We start from the raw sequence: 18777 nt of genomic DNA, 5'->3' as shown, positions 1-18777 counted from the left end.
GGCCGGGCTGGCGTCCCGCGCCTGCAGTGTGAACTGCCGGCTTAACGAGGCCTCTGAATTATTACTGGCGACACGCCCAGCCCCTTGCTGCCTGCCTTAACGAGCCACGTCACGGCGAAGGCGATCGCGTGCTCAGGTCAGAGGCACACACGCGTCGCCGGTCGAGTTCCAGTCCCTAACACAACGTGTTTTCTCACAGTAGAGAACAGTGTGCTTTAAGTATAATGTAATGCGAGTAAACAGATGGAAAACTTGGAAATTAACTTGTCTGTAATGCCACCGAGCAATCACTAGAGCCATTCGCAACCATCAGATATCCACAGGATGCAAAGGGGAACCGACCATATTTATAAAGATGTAGGAAGACAGGTGTCCAATTAGGCTTCATTGAAACAACTTCTGACGATGAGATTATAGTAGCTCCAAAATTAGATTACAGAAGTATAATCATCCCACGATTATAGCTCGTCACTAGTGGCCGTTGCCCGTCAAATGATTGTCTGTCCTCAGAATAGACAAGACAAAGAAAGGCTTCGTTCTAAGGAGATACTGTTACAAAACGAGATCATAATTTGCGTGAATCTATTAATGATTATGGCAGCCATTCCCTATTCCCTCAACTCTATGATGAGGTCGAAATTCGTTGCATTTTTCACGTTTATGGAAGATAAATGCGAAAATCATTTAGTTTAATAGAAGCAAGGCTGGCATAACTTGATGTGAAGCGATAAACGGGAAACACCTTGAGAGACAGAATTAATTAATTATTTATCCACCAGTTTCCCTGGAACTATGAGAGCAAAAGCTACTTGGTCATGGAAGGAGTCAGTATATAGTTTACAGAATTTTGAATAGAAAATTATTTATAAACAAAGAATTAAGGAATTGGTGAAACAGGAAAAAATTGAAAGAGAACGAACGAATAAATAACAGATTTCACACAGAAGTTCTCATCTTCTGTGAGGCATTCCTGAAAACAAACTGCGAATCTGATAGCAAATTAGCAAATTATATGTTCTGAGTTGTGCTACTACACTCCTACACACTGCTTTCTCACACATTTTTGTAAACACTGGAAACAAAGAAATAGGTTGGAAATCATCTATAGTCTCTCTCCTACCCTTCTCACTAACTAGTATTTCAGTCTGACAGGAAACTGATTTCACCTGAGGATAAAAATTTCTCAAGTGACTGAGTAAACATCAAATTTCTGGTGCACTGATCTTAATAAGCTTACATGAAATTTCATCGTACCTACGGTAATTTTTTTAATGACGCATAATGGTTTCACTTTCATCCTTCAGCTGTCTGTCATGTACCTGTCTCGGAACATCTGCTATCATAAGATTCCCATATTTACCTGAGATGCAAGTCTAAGAAACTTCTTGCTGAGTGAAAGAACCAATTAATAGTCATAGAAACTGCATAGAAAATTCCTGTTAGTAACGTACGATCGTTCTATAGCGCCGGACTATGAACACATGTACCTTTCGCTCTTTTCAAGTTAAACATAGTAAGACTTAAAAGTGTTATTAACAACTTTAACTTGATATTGAATTAGTCCCACGACATAAATCAGGCAACGATTATAAACGTACATTACTAATAACAACTTCATGAGATATTCATTACGTAATTATTCCATGATTATTTTCTAAGTCACATAACGCCTATTCTTTGGCATGTCTTTCATTAGCATACATATCGCAAATTAAGTGTCTGTAAAAGAGAGTTTTAAATGAAGCTACTAAAATTAAAACAATAGGCTGTAATTGAGAAATTTCTTCTGTTACAGGTGCTGATTACTCCGTTAACGAGCTAGATACACTGAAGGCTATCTTCCAGCACTCCAGGAAAGAATCTACCAGTCATCACAACAGTGATTCTTCAGGCGTTGATCACAAAGGAAGTGAAAATATGGTTAGAAGTATTGATTCAATAGGAGGAGGGAATCTGGTGAGAAATATTGACCCAATTGGGGGAGGGAATCTTCCCAGAAACATTGACCCTATTGGTGGTGGAAATCTCCCCAGAAATATTGATTCTATTGGAGGTGGACATCTAGTCAGAAATATCGATTCAATTGGAGGTGGAAACCTTGTTAGAAACATTGATTCCATTGGTGGGGGAAACTTAATGAGAAATATTGATTCACTTGGTGGAGGAAATCTAGTAAGGAACATTGATTCCATTGGAGGCGGGAATTTAGTGAGGAACATTGACTCTATTGGTGGTGGGAATCTGGTAAGGACAATTGATCGTATTGGCGGTGGACATCTCATTAGAAATATTGATTCAATTGGAGGTGGAAATCTCCCAAGAAACATTGACTCCATTGGAGGTGGAAATCTAGTCAGAAACATTGATTCCATTGGGGGTGGGAATCTAGTCAGAAATATTGATTCCATTGGGGGTGGAAATTTAGTCAGAAACATTGATTCCATTGGTGGTGGAAATCTGGTTAGGGCCATTGATCGTATTGGAGGTGGACATCTCCTAAGAAATATTGATTCCATTGGGGGTGGAAACCTAGTCAGAAACATTGATTCCATTGGAGGTGGGAATATAGTTAGAAACATAGATTCTATTGGGGGCGGAAATTTAGTCAGAAACATTGATTCCATTGGTGGTGGGAATCTGGTTAGAACCATTGATCGTATTGGAGGTGGACATCTCCTAAGAAATATTGATTCTATTGGTGGTGGAAATCTAGTCAGAAATATTGATTCCATTGGGGATGGGAACCTAGTCAGAAACATTGATTCCATTGGAGGTGGGAATATAGTTAGAAACATAGATTCTATTGGGGGCGGAAATTTAGTCAGAAACATTGATTCCATTGGTGGTGGAAATCTGGTTAGAACCATTGATCGTATTGGAGGTGGACATCTCCTAAGAAATATTGATTCTATTGGTGGTGGAAATCTAGTCAGAAATATTGATTCCATTGGGGGTGGGAACCTAGTCAGAAACATTGATTCCATTGGAGGTGGGAATATAGTTAGAAACATAGATTCTATTGGGGGCGGAAATTTAGTCAGAAACATTGATTCCATTGGTGGTGGAAATCTGGTTAGAACCATTGATCGTATTGGAGGTGGACATCTCCTACGAAATATTGATTCCATTGGAGAAATAGTGAGAAATATTGATTCGATTGGTGGAGGAAATCTTGTCAAACGATCTGAATAGCTCTTTATCGTATTGCAGACTGTAGTCTTGAGAAAAACTTTTAACGCCTCATGTTTTGCTTCAAATATAATTTATTAAATAATGTAATAGTTTTGAGTAACATAAAATTATTTGTGATTTTATTTATTTATGTCTGAATATCAATCAAAGCAATAAAGTTCACATGTTCCAGAAAAAAGTTCATTTTTCTTTGTTCTGTCGTTTCCATTTACAGGTACCAACACAAGAGACTGCCTAAAACGATCTTCATAGAAATCAAAGTACGCAATAGTAAAGGTTGTAGACTGAGAAGTCGATTAATACCATTAGGAAAGATATTTCAGTGATGGTTATAAGTTGCTGGTAAGTAGAAGCCAAAATGCTCGTGTGCACTTACTAACGGATTTTGATTATTATCAACGATGGACACATATCGGATATTTATGGCTCATATTCCTATCACTGTGACATACGACAGCTTCTGTTCAACAAAGTGACATTTGAGAAAAATGAAGTGAACTATTTAAAGGCATGGACCCATATCGGCTGTGTATGGTTCATATTTCTATCACTATGACATGTAGCAGCTTCCATTCCACTGCGTAACAAGTTACGAAAACACAGTGAACTATTTTAAAGGTACTGCGTTAGTGTGTAAGACTCACGTGGTTCCAGTTACAGAGCATATTACACTTTGTTACAAGGGAAATTCCGAATCCACAAATAACACCTTAACTTTAGATTTTATTTTCCACGATAGAGAACAATTCGTTTATCGACAAACGACTAGCCAATCTGCGATCGAGATTTGCTTTCTTGAAGTGAAACATGTTTCCTCACGTGGATGTCAATGACAGTGACAGCTTTGCATTTGGTGCATGGAATAGCGCTTCCGCCGTTATCTGTATGCTGTTACTGTGTTCGGTGTGCGCCTGCTGCCATTTGGAGTTACGGGTGTTTCATTGTGCAACCATCCAATCTGAACCGTTCTGAGAATTCGAACGTTGAGAGACCGTGTATCTTTAATTACATTTTTTTTTTTTTTTTTGTCATCAGTCTATTGACTGGTTTGATGCGGCCCGCCACGAATTCCTTTCCTGTGCTAACCTCTTCATCTCAGAGTAGCACTTGCAACCTACGTCCTCAATTATTTGCTTGACGTATTCCAATCTCTGTCTTCCTCTATAGTTTTTGCCCTCTACGGCTCCCTCTAGTACCATGGAAGTCATTCCCTCATGTCTTAGCAGATGTCCTATCATCCTGTCCCTTCTCCTTATTAGTGTTTTCCACATATTCCTTTTCTCTACGTTTCTGCGTAGAACCTTCTCATTCCTTACCTTATCAGTCCACCTAATTTTCAACATTCGTCTATAGCACCACATCTCAAATGCTTCGATTCTCTTCTGTTCCGGTTTTCCCACAGTCCATGTTTCACTACCATACAATGCTGTACTCCAGACGTACATCCTCAGAAATTTCTTCCTCAAATTAAGGCCGGTATTTGATATTAGTAGACTTCTCTTTGCCAGAAATGCCTTTTTTGCCATAGCGAGTCTGCTTTTGATGTACTCCTTGCTCCGTCCGTCATTCGTTATTTTACTGCCTAGGTAGCAGAATTCCTTAACTTCATTGACTTCGTGACCATTAAACCTGATGTTAAGATTCTCGCTGTTCTCATTTCTACTACTTCTCATTACCTTCGTCTTTCTCCGATTTACTCTCAAACCATACTGTGTACTCATTAGACTGTTTATTCCGTTCAGCAAATCATTTAATTCTTCGTCACTTTCACCCAGGATAGCAATGTCATCGTATCATTGATATCCTTTCACCTTGTATTTTAATTCCACTCCTGAACCTTTCTTTTATTTCCATCATTGCTTCCTCGATGTACAGATTGAAGAGTAGGGGCGAAAGGCTACAGCCTTGTCTTACACCCTTCTTAATACGAGCACTTCGTTCTTGATCGTCCACTCTTATTATTCCCTCTTGGTTGTTGTACATATTGTATATGACCCGTGTCTCCCTATAGCTTACCCCTACTTTTTTCAGAATGTCGAACAGCTTGCACCATTTTATATTGTCGAACCCTTTTTCCAGGTCGACAAATCCTATGAAAGTGTCTTGATTTTTCTTTAGCCTTGCTTCTATTATTAGCCGTAACGTCAGAATTGCCTCCCTCGTCCCTTTACTTTTCCTAAAGCCAAACTAATCGTCACCTAGCGCATTCTCATTTTTCTTTTCCATTCTTCTGTACATTATTCTTGTAAGCAGCTTCGATGCATGAGCTGTTAAGCTGATTGTGCGATAATTCTCGCACTTGTCAGCTCTTTTCGTCTTCGGAATTGTGTGTATGATGCTTTTCCGAAAGTCAGATGGTATATCGCCAGACTCATATATTGTACACACCAACGTGAATAGTCGTTTTGTTACCACTTCCCCCAATGATTTTAGAAATTCTGATGGAATGTTATCTATCCCTTCTGCCTTATTTGACCGTAAGTCCTCCAAAGCTCTTTTAAATTCCGATTCTAATACTGGATCCCCTATCTCTTCTAAATCAACTCCTGTTTCTTCTTCTATCACATCAGACAAATCTTCACCCTCATAGAGGCTTTCAATGTATTCTTTCCACCTATCTGCTCTCTCCTCTGCATTTAACAGTGGAATTCCCGTTGCACTCTTAAAGTTACCACCGTTGCTTTTAATGTCACCAAAGGTTGTTTTGACTTTACTGTACGCTGAGTCTGTCCTTCCGACAATCATATCTATTTCGATGTCTTCACATTTTTCCTGCAGCCATGTCGTCTTAGCTTCCCTGCACTTCCTATGTATTTCATTCCTCAGCGACTTGTATTTCTGTATTCCTGATTTTCCCGGAACATGTTTGTACTTCCTCCTTTCGTCAATCAACTGAAGAATTTCTTCTGTTATCCATGGTTTCTTCGCAGCTACCTTCTTTGTACCTATGTTTTGCTTCCCAACTTCTGTGATGGCCCTTTTTAGAGATGTCCATTCCTCTTCAACTGTACTGCCTACTGCGCTGTTCCTTATTGCTGTATCTATAGCGTTAGTGAACTTCAAACGTATCTCGTCATTCCTTAGTACTTCCGTATCCCACTTCTTTGCGTGTTGATTCTTCCTGACTAATGTCTTGGACTTCAGCCTACTCTTCATCACTACTATATTGTGATCTGAGTCTATATCTGCTCCTGGGTATGCCTTACAATCCAGTATCTGATTTCGGAATCTCTGTCTGACCATGATGTAATCTAATTGAAATCTTCCCGTATCTCCCGGCCTTTTCCAAGTATACCTCCTCCTCTTGTGATTCTTGAACAGGGTATTCGCTATTACTAGCTGAAACTTGTTACAGAACTCAATTAGTCTTTCTCCTCTTTCATTCCTTGTCCCAAGCCCATATTGTCCTGTAACCTTTTCTTCTACTCCTTCCCTTACAACTGCATTCCAGTCGCCCATGACTATTGGATTTTCGTCCCCCTTTACATACTGCATTACCCTTTCAATATCTTCATACACTTCTTCTATCTGTTCATCTTCAGCTTGCGACGTCGGCATGTATACCTGAACTATCGTTGTCGGTGTTGGTCTGCTGTCGATTCTGATTAGAACAACCCAGTCACTGAACTGTTCACAGTAACACACCCTCTGCCCTACCTTCCTATTCATAACGAATCCTACACCTGTTATACCATTTTCTGCTGCTGTTGATATTACCCGATACTTATCTGACCAGAAATCCTTGTCTTCCTTCCACTTCACTTCACTGACCCCTACTATATCTAGATTGAGCCTTTGCATTTCCCTTTTCAGATTTTCTAGTTTCCCTACCACGTTCAAGCTTCTGACATTCCACGCCCCGACTCGTAGAACGTTATCCTTTCGTTGATTATTCAATCTTTTTCTCATGGTAACCTCCCCCTTGGCAGTCCCCTCCCGGAGATCCGAATGGGGGACTATTCCGGAATCTTTTGCCAATGGAGAGATCATCATGACACTTCTTCAAATACAGGCCACATGTCCTGTGGATACACGTTACGTGTCTTTAATGCAGTGGTTTCCATTGCCTTCTGCATCCTCATGTCGTTGATCATTGCTGATTCTTCCGCCTTTAGGGGCAATTTCCCACCCCTAGGACAAGAGAGTGCCCTGAACCTCTATCCACTCCTCCGCCCTCTTTGACAAGACCGTTGGCAGAATGAGGCTGACTTCTTATGCCGGAAGTCTTCGGCCGCCAATGCTGATTATTTATCAAAATTTAGGCAGAGGTGGGGATCGAACCCGGGACCGAAGACGTTTTGATTATGAATCAAAGACGCTACCCCCCCTTTTTTTTTAATCTCATTTTGTTCGTTTTCGTTCGTTGTATCTGCTCGGGGCGGACGTCGCAAGACACCCGTTTCAGTTCGTCGTTGTTCCATTAACTCATTTTTTTTATTACAGAGGGCAGTTAACCCTCTGACCGAACGCGCTGAGTTACCGTGGCAGGGATCGAACCCGGGACCGAAGACGTTTTGATTATGAACCAAAGACGCTACCCCTTTTTTTCTCATTATAAATTAAATGACATTTGTAGCTATATTATTTCTTTGCTCGTCTCTTTTTACGTCTGAACTGCAACTGCTCGCATAATTGCAGGTTAGTTGGGTTGCCAGTGCTGTCCAAGTTTAAAGCTGTTGTCTCACTCTATGTACGTGTAACACAACATACAACGTATCCTTATGAAATGAAATGATCGTTCGACATTGTTGACCGGGAGGCCCCATGCGGAGAAGTTTTTTTTTACGACGCTCTAACCAACTTTTTTTGTTATTTTATTTTTTGTTCCTTTTTTGTTTGTTTTTATTTCATTTTTTTTTTGCTTTTTTGCTCTACCAACTTTTTTTAGAAAGCCCCTTAATAAAAAAGAAAAACAAAAAAAACCTAAGTGCCACCGCCACTTTTCATCCTATAACAAAAAAATCTGGTCCACTTCAGGCGTTGGCTCCTGGCTAAACCTTCTCCAGAGAGCTGCCTATATACCAGGGGAAATATGAGAAATCAAGGTTAGGGCTATCCTTACAAACAACAAAATCTTCCTTTATTTGAATTTTATTTTTATTTTTTTTTTTTATTTTGTTTTGTGTAGTTTTGTTGTGTATTTGATCAGAGGCCTTCTGCGCCCCGCTGGTAATATGTTGAGTCACGTCTTCTCGAAATTGATGTGTTCCGTTGAATTGTTCAGAAATGTTCATTGGTTCAAACAGGAAACCTTCTTCTCTCTTGGCTTAACACATTCCAGCTGCGAGGTGGCTCGTGGAAAGCACTCCCAAGGAAGTTCGAGAAAAATTGTCTGCATTTTGGGTGACGGACAACGACATAATGACGGTCATTGAGGTATGTCCAAAAATCGAGTACAGAGTCTACAGTTTGTCCAAATAGGTAGTGAATGGCATGTCCGCGAATCCAATTCACAGCATTGGTCTTTGTCCGAGGAAAATAGTCACGTTACGGAAATAATAATGAAAGGGGAGTAATCCGCTCCGGAATGACCCGCGTTAGAAAAGCCACAATACGTCGAACCAAGTGCCAAACCTCCGCCGCCGGTCCGCAAACAAACCGATGTTCATCATTGTCTGGCACTCCACACGTGGAACACTGAGGTGATTGGGCGAGGTGGATACGATGAAGGCGAAATAGGTTGATTTGCTTACCATTGACAGTTAGGTACCAGACAGATTGAACATTCGTGTCAAGGTAACAGGCGAACACCGCGCGCCGTACATGACGCCAGTCAACCTGGGGGAACTTTTGTTCAATCGGGTTAGGTGGACGACCTAATTGGAGGACATTGTATACTGCCTTTGTCTTGAGTGAAAGCTGTCTCGGTAAGGTGAGACGTAGATAACTGAGTTCAAGAAAGAAGTACCGTATATAATGGAACTGGGCCGGAACAACCGACATCACCACTGGGGCGGACAGTGAGACCGGCGAATATGCCGACAGGAGGAGACCAGTGAGGCTCGTTGGGCAACGTGTCCATACCGTCATCTGGGAACTGACAAATAGGGCGCGAGCTCTATCCGGCACGTGAAACAGACCTATCCCACCTCGTTCACGGGGAAGAGTAAGGGTTGCGTAGTTAACTTTGAACAACAGCCCAGAGCTGACGAAAGATGCCATCGTTGCCAACATGCGACGTGCCACAGTAAGCGGGAAAGGTAGAACTTGTGCTACATGGGGAACTCGAGATGCGATATGTATATTGACATATCGAGCTCGTTGCAGAATATCTAGGGGTCGAAGGCGATGGTCCATAAGATCTGCTCTGATCATTAAAAGGAGGCGTCGGCAGTTGATGGTGGCTGAACGCCGGAGATCAGATGAAAAATCTATTCCCAAACAGCGAATGGTATCAACGGTGGTGAGAGGTGTAACGCACTCCACGGGAAGTCCCGTGCCAATGAACATAACTTGTGACTTACGTACGTTTAAAGAGCTACCCGACGCCTCACCATAAGTCGCTACCCACGTCAAAACAGCTCGAACCTCGTCGGCATTACGTAAACAGATGACTACATCGTCAGCATAGGCCCTGCAACAGAATCGGTAGCGATCTATGGACAACCCTACCAAACGTTGTCTTAGTCCACATAGCAAGGTTTCCAAGGAAAAGTCGTACAAAATTGCTGATAAAGGGCAACCTTGAAGTACGGATCGACCTATTTTTATCGGTGGAGTGAGTCTGCCATTGTACATAATCCTGGACGAGGCACCCCGCAGAAGGCGCATCACTACCGTGATAACGGCGACTGGGAAACCCATATGGTGGAGAACGACCGTAAGGAACGAATGGTCAACCCTATCAAAAGCTTGACTAAAGTCCAAAGACGCAAGTGCCCCAGAGAGGCGTTGTGCCTGGGTAACAGCGATCATATCCCTGTAGCGGCATAAAACCGTGCGGATATTATTATCCCCTCTCAGAGATGCTTGGTCTGGCGACACAACATATCGGGCAACGTTCTTAAGTCGTGCCGCCAAAAAGCGAGTGAAGATTTTCATATCACTGTTAAGGAGGGTGAGGGGCCGATAATCACTGATACTGTTGCCACGGTTTATGTTCAGGGATAATAATTCCTTCCATGAAAGCGTCCGGCACAGGTACTTCCGGAGACATCAGTTCCCGACAGATGGAGGTGAAGGTGGACTGCAACAAATCACAGAAGGTGCGATAAAATACGAGGGGAAGACCGTCGGGTCCTGGGGAGCGATTGATGGTTCCTGCCCGGATCGCATCGCGGACTTCCTCATCAGTCACCTCTGACATCAAGTCAATCGCCGCATCTCCTGGGATACCACCGAAGTTGAATTGTGACTTCCTCGATCAACTCTGGAGAATGTTGGATTGCGGCGTATAGCTGCTGGTAGTGGGCATGAAGCACATTCCCTATTGCAGGTTGGGTTACGTAGCGACGCCCTTCTCGATCTGTTAGGAGGTGAATCAATTATCGGCGTCGAATTAGGCGTTCTTGGATGATATGGTACATCGACGGATGTTCATGAGGCATGCGATCAGCAGTACCAGATCGTACTATCGCTCCTTCCAAATGCCTTCGCATGAGATTGGAGATTTGGGCCTTAGCATGGTTCATCCTTGTATGGCGCTCAGGGGAGGCTGGCATCGTGGAGCATTCTCGTAGGATCCTGTAGTAAAAGTCCATAGTGCTCTTCCTCCAGGCGACATCATCTTTGCCATACCGGATTAAAGTTTTTCGAAGAGCAGGTTTTGCACAGTGGATCCACCAGGATATGGTAGACGGATACGTGGGTCGGCGTCTATTACATGTGATCCAAGTGTCTTCTATTAGAAGTCGACAGTCAGGTGAATTAAGAAGTTCCGTGTTCAGTTTCCATAAAACACATCCGTGCCGTACTGCCTGTCTTGTGAGAACAACATCACAGAAGTAAGCCTCATGATCTGAGAAAGCAACAGGCCAGATTTCAGCCTGTCGAGTGTGTTGAACTAGGGATCGCGAGATATAGATGCGATCCAGTCGGCTAGAGGAATGCGCAGTGTAGTACGTAAAGCCCAAAAGATCACCGTGAACATGTCTCCACGTGTCAACAAATTGTAGCCGCGTGACGACTGTTTCCAGTGCTGCGCATGGTGAGTGACGTGGCAATTGATCCTGAGGTCGCTGGCTGCAGTTGAAGTCTCCACCCATGACCCAGTCATCGTGTGGTCCCATAAAAAGGGGCGTAACATCATTCGCGAAGAAGGCATTGCGTTCACGGCGGTAGCTGGAGCCCGACGGCGCATAAATGTTGACGATGCGTACACCAAAAAGAGTAAGGCCCATACATCTGCCGTCGGGGAGGTATAGGACATCTTCGGCAGGAAGACCTTCGCGTAAGATGATGGCAACACCACTACCGGTGTCCGAAGCGGGAGTAAGATGCGCCGTGAAGCCATGTGGTGGTGAAAAATCGGCGACATGCACTTCCTGAAAAAGCGCAATATCTACACTCCTGGAAATGGAAAAAAGAACACATTGACACCTGTGTCTCAGACCCACCATACTTGCTCCGGACACTGCGAGAGGGCTGTACAAGCAATGATCACACGCACGGCACAGCGGACACACCAGGAACCGCGGTGTTGGCCGTCGAATGGCGCTAGCTGCGCAGCATTTGTGCACCGCCGCCGTCAGTGTCAGCCAGTTTGCCGTGGCATACGGAGCTCCATCGCAGTCTTTAACACTGGTAGCATGCCGCGACAGCGTGGACGTGAACCGTATGTGCAGTTGACGGACTTTGAGCGAGGGCGTATAGTGGGCATGCGGGAGGCCGGGTGGACGTACGGCCGAATTGCTCAACACGTGGGGCGTGAGGTCTCCACAGTACATCGATGTTGTCGCCAGTGGTCGGCGGAAGGTGCACGTGCCCGTCGACCTGGGACCGGACCGCAGCGATGCACGGATGCACGCCAAGACCGTAGGATCCTACGCAGTGCCGTAGGGGACCGCACCGCCACTTCCCAGCAAATTAGGGACACTGTTGCTCCTGGGGTATCGGCGAGGACCATTCGCAACCGTCTCCATGAAGCTGGGCTACGGTCCCGCACACCGTTAGGCCGTCTTCCGCTCACGCCCCAACATCGTGCAGCCCGCCTCCAGTGGTGTCGCGACAGGCGTGAATGGAGGGACGAATGGAGACGTGTCGTCTTCAGCGATGAGAGTCCCTTCTGCCTTGGTGCCAATGATGGTCGTATGCATGTTTGGCGCCGTGCAGGTGAGCGCCACAATCAGGACTGCATACGACCGAGGCACACAGGGCCAACACCCGGCATCATGGTGTGGGGAGCGATCTCCTACACTGGCCGTACACCACTGGTGATCGTCGAGGGGACACTGAATAGTGCACGGTACATCCAAACCGTCATCGAACCCATCGTTCTACCATTCCTAGACCGGCAAGGGAACTTGCTGTTCCAACAGGACAATGCACGTCCGCATGTATCCCGTGCCACCCAACGTGCTCTAGAAGGTGTAAGTCAACTACCCTGGCCAGCAAGATCTCCGGATCTGTCCCCCATTGAGCATGTTTGGGACTGGATGAAGCGTCGTCTCACGCGGTCTGCACGTCCAGCACGAACGCTGGTCCAACTGAGGCGCCAGGTGGAAATGGCATGGCAAGCCGTTCCACAGGACTACATCCAGCATCTCTACGATCGTCTCCATGGGAGAATAGCAGCCTGCATTGCTGCGAAAGGTGGATATACACTGTACTAGTGCCGACATTGTGCATGCTCTGTTGCCTGTGTATATGTGCCTGTGGTTCTGTCAGTGTGATCATGTGATGTATCTGACCCCAGGAATGTGTCAATAAAGTTTCCCCTTCCTGGGCCAATGAATTCACGGTGTTCTTATTTCAATTTCCAGGAGTGTATGTCCGCATCATAAATCATATCGCGGAGCAGCGCTAGTTTGTGGGGCGCACGAATGGTCGCGAGGTTAATCGTTGCGACACGATAATGCTGGTGTTGGAGTCCCACAGGCACAGGTGGGGCTTCTTCTTCAGGAGCGAAAGGTCGTCGATCTTGCCGGTCCGCTGAAGAGGCTGCTATTGTGGAGACTTTGCGGGCGCTGGCGCAACCGATGGGGGCGCCCCATCATCAGTACCGTCCACCCCAGTCCCTTCGATCTCCACGTCGTCTGCCCAGGAGACTGATACTGCGGTAGGGCATCGGCTGTGCACGTCATCCACGTGGAGAGGAGACGTAGTTTTCGGCTCTGCGGATAGGCTCTCTTCAACGTCGATCTGTGGGGGCGACGGCGCCAGTAAGGAGGGGGTGGTCGTTGCCAGTGGTCGCCTGTGGCGGGTCGTTCGTATCAGACTTTTGGTCATCAGAGAGCGGTTTGCCGTCCATCTTCGGGTCTGCATCCCTGGTATCCATCCGTAGAATGGATTCATCAGGGGGCATACGGCTACGTTTCTTTCTCTTTCGTGTCGACCCTTGTTTTCGAACATGTCGTTCAGAGTCTGATGGCGGGTGGCTTTCGTCTGACTCAGGACCAGTCTGAAGGAAAGCAGAAGATGGTACCACTCCCGGATCAACGTCCATCTCAGTAGCATTGTCAGTCACATTGCTGCGAAGATTCGGCAGGTCAGGATCTGGCGCCTGTGGCACCTCAGAAGGATTCTCAGTAGCGATTGCATCTACCTGATCAGACGACGTCAACGAAGCAGGAAGACCCTGTGGAGAGGTGCTACCTTCCTTGGCAACCTTAGCGTACGTGACAGGGATCTGAGTGATCACCGCTGGGGACGCTTCCTCGCCGACCGGCGTCTGGATCAGGCGGCGTCGCATGCAGGCGGATCTGACGTGGCCTTCTTGTCCACAACCCGCACATGTTCGGGGTTGGCCGTCGTACATGACAATGGCTCGCACCCCGCCAATTGTCAGGTATGATGGTATACGTTTTTTCAGTTCAATTTTGACCTGACGCACACCATTAAGAACGTGGTAGGTCGCGAAGGTTTGCCATTTTTCCTCTACGTAACCGACGACGTTACCGTATGGTTGCAACGCAGAGACAACTTCGTCCATCCGCACTTCAAAAGGTAGTTCAAACACCCTAATCGTGCGTTGACCGTACTCTGCGAGTTCAAGTGTTACAGCTCCGACGTGACCATCAGAGTATTTGAACTTAAGTCCATTGGCATGGCGGTGAATAATATCTTCACACACCTCGGTGTTTGTCATTTTAATATAAACGACACTACTCATGATCGAAAAATGGATTCCGATAACGTGGTTAGGATGTAAACGAACTTCTTCACGTATGAACGTTTCGACTTCATGTGCACGAGGTCGCGCATGTTCAGCTGGGAACGAAACTTTAAGGGTCGCACGGCGGTAAGCGCTCGACATGTTGTTCACGGTGGACGGACACAAGCCTTAGAGCTACGACGCGGAAGTAAACAACGCCTGCAGCGGATCACTGGCCGGCGCGCGGGGCCGTCCGCACGCTGCCACGGCTGAGAGTCGACTGATATCTTTAATTAGCCAATGTTAAATTAGTTATGTGATTATTTGCTCCCCTGTCTTTCAGATTTGACTGTCTTATTTTTTACCACCGACCGAGGTGGTGATGTGGTTAGCACAATGGATTCGCGTCCGCAGCTCGTGGTCGTGCGGTAGCGTTCTCGCTTCCCACGCCCGGGTTCCCGGGTTCGATTCCCGGCGGGGTCAGGGATTTTCTCTGCCTCGTAATGACTGGGTGTTGTGTGCTGTCCTTAGGTTAGTTAGGTTTAAGTAGTTATAAGTTCTAGGGGACTGATGACCATAGATGTTTAGTCCCATAGTGCTCAGAGCCATTTGAACCATTTGGATTCGCAATGGGGAGGACCACGATTCAAACCCACGTGTGGCCATCCAGATTTAGGTTTTCCGTAATTTCCCTAAATCGCTCCAGGCAAATGCCGGGGGGTTTCCTCTGAAAGGGCATGGCCGATCTCTTTTCTCATCCTTGGCACAATCCGAGCTTGTGCTCCATCTCTAATGACCTCCAAGTAGACGGAACGTTAAACCCATTTTTTTACCGTTATTCTAATTGTCATCAAATTTATCACAGATGTATACACCTCAGGATGCGTTTAAAACTATCGCGACATCTGCCGCGTATGATCCTGCAATAAAAGAACTACAGCAGGTGATGTGACTATCAGAAGTTACTTAGATGATTTTAACAGTTATTTTTTTTAAGTTTAAAATATGTATATTATTTTACTGGGCAGTTGTTAGATTATATCATATGATTGTACTGCATTATATATGAAATTTTTCCCCGCACTGATCAGATGAACAGCCCATCAGAAAAGAATTTAAATTTTTCTCCGTTTCTGGAACTATTTAGCTCTTTTGAACGATACTAATTACGAATTTCAATTTAAGTTCTGAAGTTAAGTTCGACTCTTTTGAATTTGCAGAAAATTTCAGACATTTTTAGTTCACAGTTTACTCGTACTTAAATGTTTGTCTAGAAAGCATGTTATCGGGAAAAGCTTGATCGCGCTGTGTGCGATACAAAAATCTGATACCCTAAGTTTGGATTTAGCACTACAGTATGATGACCATATACTCACACGTATTTAGTACCTGCGTTTTCCTGCAGACACACTTCTGTGTAAACACCACCTTTCGACGAAACGCTAGATTACCATTACGCGTTATGTTAGATTGCACGTTGGACTAGAATAACCTGATACTTTTTACCGATTCACTTTGTCACTGCAGCAGGTGCCTAGAATGGATATAACGACGTAAGAATGCTCCTGATATGGAAAATGTCTTTAATAATTAGTATCAACTATTAGCTGTGTAAAGTAATTGCTGCACATTACACTTGCGTTAGTGGCAAACTTTTCTAGTATTGTCAATAAATTATCTCAGTATTCAAAATGCTAATGTGATTCACTTCCAAATTACGAAAAAAAAGAAAATTTACGTCGTTTGGCATAACGACGTGAAAGTTTTACCCTTCGTAAAAGCTGGGTGATACTTAATATTACATCCGGCGGTTCCATTCCCAACGCTCAGATGCCCTTCGCCAATTTAGTCCATCCAAAGCGTGGGTTCACAACAAATTATGACAACAATTTTCAGCTTTATTCGCTTCTGTCACAGTGTTTGTGGTCTGTCTCTCTGAATGATGAAAATTTAAATTAATTTTTAAATTCCACTTTTTTTATCTTACGCGATTATATTTAATTACCGACAAAAACAAGTGCGTGCGCTCTCTCTCTCTCTCTCTCTCTCTCTCTCTCTCTCTCTCCCTCTCTCCCCCCCCCCCCTCTCTCTCTCTCTCTCTCTCTCTCTCTGTCATACACACACCCACAAACAAACACACATACACACGTGCACACGCGCACACGCACACACGCACACACACACACATGCTAGCAGAATAAATACACCGCTCATACAAACAGTCTACACTGTACGCGTAATTGCGCTCCAACGAAAAATACTCCATCTTTTGATATTTATTTAAAACCAGTAAAACTGCTCATACTTTTATCGTTAAATAACTAGTGTGGAAAAACCCAGAACTGAAAGCAGACAATATGGACAGTTAGGACACTAGTAGATATGCTACCGTATATCGACATGAGCGACCTAAATTTTGCGCAGCAACGAGTCTGTGGTGATTGCGTCACATAACAATTACGTCTGCATCGCAACTCCGCACTTTAAGGCTTGCGAGAGCTATTCTATCTACTTCTGCAATACGTAATTGAAAATTGAAAGGGTCGGCAGAAGAAGGTGTGAACCCATAAGAGCATATTTTGAGTTACTGTGTATTATATGTTCAGTTATATTAAAAAACAAGAACGGAAATGCAATAACACAAAGTAATTTATATTGTAGGCAGCATTGTCTAGCAGGACATATGAGTCTATTTGTTAGCAGGATGTGCTGCATTCGAAATCACACCAGATAAAGTAACCGAAGGTTAACACTTTCTTCCGCCGACTCCTTCAGTTGATTCATTAATTGTTTGACGAACATAGTAGAGTCAAATTACTGAGAACGTCGGCTGGTTACCAATCAGCCTTCTGGCTGCAGTCATGCGTCCACAACGAACTGGTCTCCCGTGCCAGCCTCTTCGTCTCAAATATTCGTTCGATATATTCTAATCTCTGCCTTCCCAGAACAGTTTTTGACCTCTGAGAGTCTCTCTAGCACCACGCAAGCTATTCTGATATATCTTAACGCGTGTCCCGTTTCCCTGTCAGAAGCGTCTATACGACATAATCATGTCCATGTACTGTAGATGAAACATAATCAAATGCTGGTAGATTTTCCCTGGTGTTTCTAGATATGCTATCTCTAATGGGTCACAAATCTAAGGATACACGCCAGAGAATTCGCACAGCAAACACAACCATCTAAAAGATATTAAAGAGGTTATTTTGGCTACATATGCGATAGATCAGGCAGCCATACAATTACGAATAGTTGAACGTATTCTTCCACTCACTTGTGAACACATGTACCAGCGTGCTTAGGCTGCTCATTTTGCTGTTGCACCCAAGCTGACACGTCCATCATCATTAAGCTAACATTTACATATATATACTCGCCAAGTGGTTGTGCGGTGGACAGCGGAGGGTACTTCGTGCCAATATTAACAGCCGGCCGCTGTGACAGAGCGGCTCTAGGCGCTTCAGTCCGGAACCGCGCTGCTGCTACGGTCGCAGGTTCGAATCCTGCCACGGGCATGGATGTGTGTGATGTCCTTACGTTAGTTAGGTTTAAGCAGTTTTAAATCTAGGGGACTGATGACCTCAGACGTCAAGTCCCATAGTGCTCAGAGCCATTTGAACCAATATTAACAAATTTCTGTCCTTATGATTCATGTACTGAGCGAGGGAGAAATTACTGTCTGTATACATCGATATGCCTCCTAACCTACCTTATCTTATTCTTATGATCCATACACGACGGAGGTAACACGTCACAGTCCTACCCAAATACCGGTTCTGAAATACCCCACCTAATTTCACTAGAACAATGTCGATTCTTTTCTTTCACTTTTCTTGTTACCTGTCATACCGACACGCAAAATGTTGGCATTCAGACTGATCGGGTAAAGAAAGTACATGTCAAATTAGTGCAAAGCTTGTTCTGTCGTCTGTTGAAGGACTGGACTGGTTCGCCATTGAGTTCAACATTTTAAATGTTCACTTCATTCTGCCTTCGCTTCCATAGAGCTAATCGCAGTGCTTCTTGTAAGAGAGGTCGCGAGCTTAAGCTATGTCAGGTTTAGATGGTGCTTCATGTTCACTTCTCTCCATGTGACAGTAAGATGATAATTTTTGGTGTTTGTCGTGTGATACAGAATACAGCGAAATTTCGAAGGGTGTCAATCGCACTTCGGTTCTTCAAAAGTTCTACTTCGAGAATTTCTTCCTTTAAGATCATCACTGATGAATCGACGTATTATTTGAGGATTTGTATTGTCGATTGTATAAATGTTTCAGACTATTGACGATAGGACAGTTCCCTTGTCGCGGCTGTTCTTCTAGTTACTCTGGAAA

At 44.5% G+C, this 18777-nt stretch overlaps 2 protein-coding genes across 2 annotated transcripts in view; both read left to right on the top strand.

Annotated features, from left to right (window-relative positions):
• LOC126176032 (orcokinin peptides type A-like) overlaps window positions 1-18777 on the top strand; it is a 418366-nt gene that overhangs the window by 305174 nt on the left and 94415 nt on the right. The gene's annotated exons all lie outside the window — the stretch shown is intronic.
• Window positions 1802-3347, top strand: LOC126176031 (armadillo repeat-containing X-linked protein 4-like). The gene is made up of 3 exons (XM_049923161.1): window positions 1802-2485; window positions 2666-2945; window positions 3156-3347. Exons 1-3 carry the CDS (start codon window positions 1918-1920, stop codon window positions 3190-3192), a joined length of 885 nt encoding a protein of 294 aa, XP_049779118.1. The 5' UTR covers window positions 1802-1917; the 3' UTR covers window positions 3193-3347.

This window comes from Schistocerca cancellata, chromosome 3 (genome assembly GCF_023864275.1).
Source record: "Schistocerca cancellata isolate TAMUIC-IGC-003103 chromosome 3, iqSchCanc2.1, whole genome shotgun sequence".
In the NCBI taxonomy this organism is placed as follows: Eukaryota; Metazoa; Arthropoda; class Insecta; order Orthoptera; family Acrididae; genus Schistocerca; species Schistocerca cancellata.
This window is presented reverse-complemented; position numbering and strand designations above follow the sequence as displayed.